We start from the raw sequence: 6,596 nt of genomic DNA on the forward strand, positions 1-6,596 counted from the left end.
AACAGGGACTGCCTTTCGTCAGTCCCAGTCCAACAGGCAAGATAGACAAGAAACAAATGAGGACAAACAATTAAGTAAAAGATGACAAGAGGAAACAAACCAGACTTCTCGGACAGAGGGCAGAGTCCAGTGCGAAGTCATGTCATCTGGATAACCGTGAGCCTCGTCCGCGGCCCCGAGACGCCTCGCTCCTGAGAGCTCAGCGTGTTTCCTTCGTGTTTGCCCCACCGACCTAGATGCAGCATTTCACAGAATCTAAAACACTGTTGATTCTAAGTTACACCGTCACTTCATGGACAAGAATACTGCCAATTACACTACGATCCACCGCCGACTGTTAAGACAATTCGGTGACAACGAAATACGCGAAGGTGTACCTTCTCACTGACAAAACACAGCGGAATGTGTTTTAATATAATCGGGGTCACATCAGACTATGTCATAACACATATCATGCATTCTGCCTTTCGCTTGATACTACACCATGAGAATTTTCTCATATGACTAAGAATTGTCTGAAAATATTTAGTACCACTAAATTGTGCTAATTGTATGGCTTATTTGTAGGCTGGTGGTAGTTTAAGCCCTGACATTTGGTTTGTTCTATTTTTTCTTTCTTCCTTGTAACAGAAGTGCCTGACTTAACCTTTGATGGTGGGGCCATTCATTTCAGAGGCAGACACTTGGGAGCCTATCTCGAATACACACATTGCCAGACACATGACCAGATAAAAAGCCAGGCTCCTTTTAGAGATCTCGGTTGATTTAATAGCTGACCCTTTGGGCTGTTTACTTTCTCATCCCACGCTTTAAATTGCCAGCTTTTACATTTTAAATTCACCGGTGAAGAGTGAGCCCACGAAACCCTCGGCCCCTCACCCTCGACCCCAAGAAAAGCAGCACCCCAGGCCCACACTTCACGACCTCACTGTGTGACCCCAGGTGTGTGCTGTGTCATTTCCAGGTCCTATAAGTAATGAACCTTTTTTTTAAGGTTTCTATTGGTTATTGCTGACGGGTGTCTTGCCCTCATGATAAGAACCACAAAGGCTGGTTCCACCGCAACTCGGGCCATCGATAGGCTGAGACCAGTATAAACACTAGCATAGAATGTTGGCTGCCTGTTCGAATCCTGGCTTTTGCTGTTTTCTGTGTGAGCTTGGGCAAGTGACTTCTCTGTGTGCCTCTCTTCTCAACTGCAAAGTGGACGTAAAAATAGGAGTTTTTCTCAACAGAGTTGGGCTTCGATGCATAAATTTTGGAGACACATTCAGTCCATAACCCTATCTCAAATCACAACCCCCACATTCCTTAACCCCTTACCTTTCTCTTTTTCCCCCCACAATTGAGCCTTTTCACATACTCTAAAATGTATTCAGCTTTTATTAGTTAATTTTGCTGTCCCCTCCCCTCACTATAATGAAACTGAGGTCCGAGGTCTTTGTCTACTTAACTCACTATACGTCCTGGGCCCCTAGATCCATTCCCATGGTAGTTCGCACTCAAAAATCACTCGATGAATGAGTGGCTAAAGCCCAAGAGAAAAACACCCCCCCTTCCTCGCTCCGTGTCCCCTTATACTCTCCTACACATTACCAGGTGGAGGCCTGAGTAAAACGCACCTCAGGAATCAATTAAGAAGTCTGGTTTCTAAATGGAATAGAAACTACCAGCTCCAGCTCCCCTGAAACAAACTACACCCTCAACAAGTCATTTAACTTCTGGGGCTGTTTCTTCTTTCTGAAAAATGGAAAACAGCTACGTGAGGTATTATTGGGAGGACAAGACGGAGGAATGGACATGTGAAGTGCCATGTAACTTGGTCACCACCGCACTTGTGACTGCACTTATGTATGTACGGCTCTCTAGTGGATGCCTTGGTCCGTTCCAGCTGCTGTGACAAAATACCAAAGACCGGGTGGCTTATAAATCAACTCAAGTTTTTCTCACGTGCTAGATGCTGAAGTCCAAGTTCAGGTGCCGGAATGGTTGAGGAAGACCCTCTTCCAGGTTACAGGCTTCTTCTTATGGTCCTCACGGGGCAGAAGGGCTAGAGACCTCGCTGGAGGGCGCTAAACCTATGCACAAGGGCTCACCTGCCAAAGGCCCCGCACCCTAATGCCACCACAGTGGGCATTAGGATTTCAACACAGGAACTTGGGAGGGGACAAACGTTCAGACCATAGCACTAGGTGACTGAACCAATCAGTCTTACCTTTCTGGTCTCCACCTTATTTTCTGTGGAACTTAGAGATCACTTTGAAGTGTGTCAAGAATCAAGAGACTTCTCAGATGGTTAAACACAACTACCAAGATGACAGAGGAACCCCTTCAAAGTGCGCCTCCAAAAGAACTAAAAACAGGTACTCGAATACTTGCACGTAAACGTTTGCAGCAGCACTATTCACAACAGCCAAAAGGCAAAAACCACCCAAATGTCTATCGACAGATGAGTATATAAACAAATAGTATATTCAAACAACAGAATTTTATGCAGCCACAGGAAGGAATGAAGTACTAATAAATGCTACAACATGGATGAATCTCGAAAACATGCCAAGTGTTGTAAGGCAGACACAAAAGGCCACATGGTGTATGATTCTATTTATGTGAAATATCCGGAACAGGTAAATTCATGGAGACAGAAAGCAGATTGCCTGGTGCTGGAGGCAGGGAAATGAGGAGTAGCTGCTTCGTGGGCATGGGGTTTTAATTTGGGGCGACAAACGGGTTTTGAACGAGACAGAGGTGGTGGTTATGGAACACCGTGAACTTAATGCCATAGAATTTTTCACTTTAAAATGGTTAATGTTATGTAAATTTTATCTCAAAAAACTGTTAAAAAACAAAACAAAACAAAACAAAAAAATATGGTAAAGACTCTTATAAACAGCAGCCATCTGGTGACCAGAGTTCTGGGCTTAGTTCTGCCACTTACTGGCAGTGAGGAGGCTAAGTCGAGGCTCTGGGCCTCAGTTTCCTTGTCTGTAAAATGAACAGTTAGATTAGATCAGCAGTTATCTATCAGGACACCCTCCATCAGCCACATGGTCCGTTGCTTCTAAAGGCACAGGGTCAAGCCAGCACCTCGATTCCGACGTGCCCAAGAGAAAACTGTGCCTGTCACTGTGTGGAGAAGGCAGATTTCTGGGCCCACCCTGTTGAGAACACCAGACTACAGACCACTAGCAGCCCGTGACTTCAGTACATTCACCTATGACAGTGTATGAGACATGATTTAATTGAAGATAACACAATAAACGAAGTGCGTTTATTAGGATAATAAACTCCAAACATTCACAAGTGGTTCATTTACACGCTTGACAACTGCACAGGAAAAAGAGAGCTCAACTGTCCACGGGATTTTGTTCATACCACAAAAGGAGTTTTAAGGCAGTTTAATTTGAGGCTGCAAAAACTACATCTGTGACATAAACGTAACATTCAAAGACAACTCAGGCCCCAAAATGCCCCCGATGGCAACAAATCTCTGAAGCAGTCAGCCAGCCAGCCATTGTCAGGGACAGACAGTCTCAAAGCAACTCAGGATGACACCAATACACAGGCGTCTGTGCAGAGACCTCCAACACGGAGGTGGTCGACACGTGCCAATGGTGCTAACTGGGGGCCTCCGCCCACACGTTTTTATTCCATGTGAACGGATTACACTGACTTAGGAGAGCAAATGCACACTAGGTAGGTGGAAAATAGGTCTCGCTCTCATGTACACAAACGGATGACAGAAGACACAGGGCCAGACACCACAGCTGCAATGAGACCGGTTAACGCCTCTCCTGGCAGGCCCCTCGCGGGCACTGAAACGAAGCCTAAAAATACGCCGGGGTGAGCTCCGTCTTTCCCTCTACGGTTACCACCTGGATGAGGCTTCCTGAGCTTGGTCGGTTTTTCTCTGTGATCCAGTCGTGGAAGGTTCTAGAACAAAGAAGAAAAGCTTTATAGTTCAAAAGCAAAAATCTGGACACATGCTTAAATTCACATCAGTGGCTTTGGGGGCTGGAGGGGTACAGCAGCAGCTGTGAAAAAGCCACAGAGGCATCATGGGACACAGACCGAGGGCCCCAATGATTTCAGTACTTCACTCATTCGAACCTCCGAGTGGCAGGATTTGGCGAGATTTTAACTTTCATTATTATATTTTTTCTGCACTGTTGGAATCATTTATAACAATGGTATGATTTTGAGCACAAAAAGAGATACACATGTACACAATACTTTATGCTTTGTTATATTATCTTCCCAGAAATTTAAAAGAGAAAAAAACTCATTTTTTTTTTTTTTTAGCAAACATTTATGCAGCACCAACGGCTGTGCCAAGCAAATGGAAAAAATATATATAAAGCGGACTATTCCAATAAAAGACATTAAATGCTGGAATGGGGACGTTTAATAACTAACTCTGTGTGGGGAGGGGCAGCTAACCCTGCATGGGATTCAAGACAACCTCTAAGAAGACAGAAATAAGAAAAGGCGTGAGAAATTCACACGGTTGAACAAATGGCAGATAATTTTTAAAACATTTACTTTGGGTGTTGAGTACGCCACCCCTTTACCCATCCCCCAGCTGGGACTCTGGACCTTCTTTAAGTGGAAGGCACTCGAAGTTCTTGGGATCTTCCTTGGTGCCCATCTGCAGCCGTCTGGACCACAGCTGGTTTCCTGCTGAGTCAGAGCTCGCCCTCCGAGCGCTGAACGAGTCCAGGCAAGGTACACAGGCTCAGTACATAAAGCGCTGTTACAACTCCCTGAAGCACTGTAATATGGCATGACGCCCATCTCCGGGGGCCGGGCAGAGCTGGGGGGCAGCCCTGAAGGGGACCGGTCACATTTGGATGTGGGGGGTGGTGCCTGTTACTTGTGCAGGCTATAAATTGCCTTCCTCCCGCACTGTCGTCAGCAGACTGGAGAGAGAACAGCATTCTAACTATGGACGGCACAGAAGGTCATGTGCTCCCGCAGACGTCAAAGCAAACTTGATGCCAACTCGTCACGGGAGTTTGCAAACACCACAAACGAGTGAACGTGATTTCTAGAACGGGATGGCTGCCCCAGCTCACCCTCTGTGGGTTGGCACTGACTTAGACCCGTGACCTCAGACGTTCCATCTAGAACCTGGGTCCCAGATCAATGTCTCTCTCAGGTGCTGCTGAATTGCAACCACAATTCAAAGCCTGGTGGCCACCACGACTTCCATTATTTTTGCAACTCCGGCATTAAGCATGATCCCTGGCCCAGGAGGCAGTACCTGCCAGCGGAGTGCTTAAGGCGACAGCGTCTGCAGCCACACTGCCTGGGTCAGACCCTGGCTCTGCTGTGTGACCTCAGGCAAGGTTTTGGTACCCTCCCCAAAAGACCGCCTCTTCTGGGCTTGTCCTCCAGCCCAGAAGAGGCACAGAAGGGGGCTGGAAGCTGCCTGGCCCCAACATCACTGCCATGGTACTCACTCGACGAGGAACTCCAAGGGCGTCCAGGAGCCGAAGTCGGCTTCGGGCATCGATTTCCTGTTCATTGGGGTGTCCAGGGTGACCCTGTGGCACACAGAGGTAAGCCGTCACTTGTGCCTCCCCTTTATGACAACAGCCGCCCAGCCTCCTCGGCCGGGAAGAGGCGCCACGAGCCTCTGGCACCAAGAGGGGCAGATTTCCGTGAAGAGATCACATGAAGATGACCAGAGAGGCCAGGAAGCCATCCACACTTACAGAGGGCACATCCCAGCACCATTCAGCGAGGTGCTTTGTGACTCGCCCTTTCAGCAGACAGGAACACAATGAAAGAGCCGCATTTTGCCTTTTTAAAAAATAGTCTTTACTGAAATAAATTGTTTTACTGTTTATGTCTTCATTCACTTCTAAAATGTGGCAAACTCATTTCTCAGGATTTTTTAAGTATAATGATAAAACCTCTTTAAACACGGGGAAAAGATGGCCACATCCATCATTTTGTGGCTATTTCCCATGAAACCTTATGATTTTCAGCAAGAGAGCAGAGAATTCATGTATGTATGACTTTCCCCAGAACATTCGGGCTTTGGGAATCATTCAAAACAGCTGTGGGACCAGGCCACAGGATTACAGAAGTTCACAAATAAAAGGGGACAGGCCAGTCCCCTGACAGTCCCAACGTCTTTACAGGACTAGAGGCAAGAGACAAGCCAGCGGGTGTCGGAACCCTTCCCGCAAGAAGGAACTCTCTGCCTCCAAAGCAGCTGGCTCCCCGGGACAGCTGACTGGGGACCTTCTTCCTGATCCCGCATGGGACAGTCTCCCACAGTGTCCCATATGCTCCCTCAGACACCCTGCCCCCCCGCCACACACACAAAGACTAAACACGGTCTCTCGTCCACACGGACCTTACAATGACCTGAAAGACAGGACGGCGAATACTAACATGAAACGTGTAGACTGGTTTTTAATAAGGAGGCAGGGAGGGAAGGAAAGAGGCAAGGAAGACAGCGCCATCCCACCGGCCAGCCCAGCACCGTGGCCCAGATCACCCAACACTCGAGGCTCTTCCGGGCCCTTGGAGAGCCCTAGGAGCCAAGGTGACAGCACACACAAGCCTGTGGTGCAAGGTGACTC

General features: G+C 47.5%; 1 protein-coding gene across 1 annotated transcript in view; it reads right to left on the minus strand.

The window, feature by feature from the left end:
- Positions 1-3,237: 3,237 nt before the first annotated feature.
- QDPR (quinoid dihydropteridine reductase) overlaps positions 3,238-6,596 on the minus strand; it is a 21,130-nt gene continuing 17,771 nt past the window's right edge. The window contains exons 5-6 of the mRNA XM_023533936.1: positions 5,463-5,546; positions 3,238-3,933 (exon numbers count right to left, since the gene is read on the minus strand). Coding sequence (XP_023389704.1) covers positions 3,828-3,933; positions 5,463-5,546 — 190 coding nt within the window. The 3' untranslated portion in view covers positions 3,238-3,827. The remainder of the gene's footprint in view (positions 3,934-5,462; positions 5,547-6,596) is intronic.

This window comes from Pteropus vampyrus, unplaced genomic scaffold (assembly GCF_000151845.1).
Source record: "Pteropus vampyrus isolate Shadow unplaced genomic scaffold, Pvam_2.0 Scaffold5, whole genome shotgun sequence".
Lineage (NCBI taxonomy): Eukaryota > Metazoa > Chordata > Mammalia > Chiroptera > Pteropodidae > Pteropus > Pteropus vampyrus.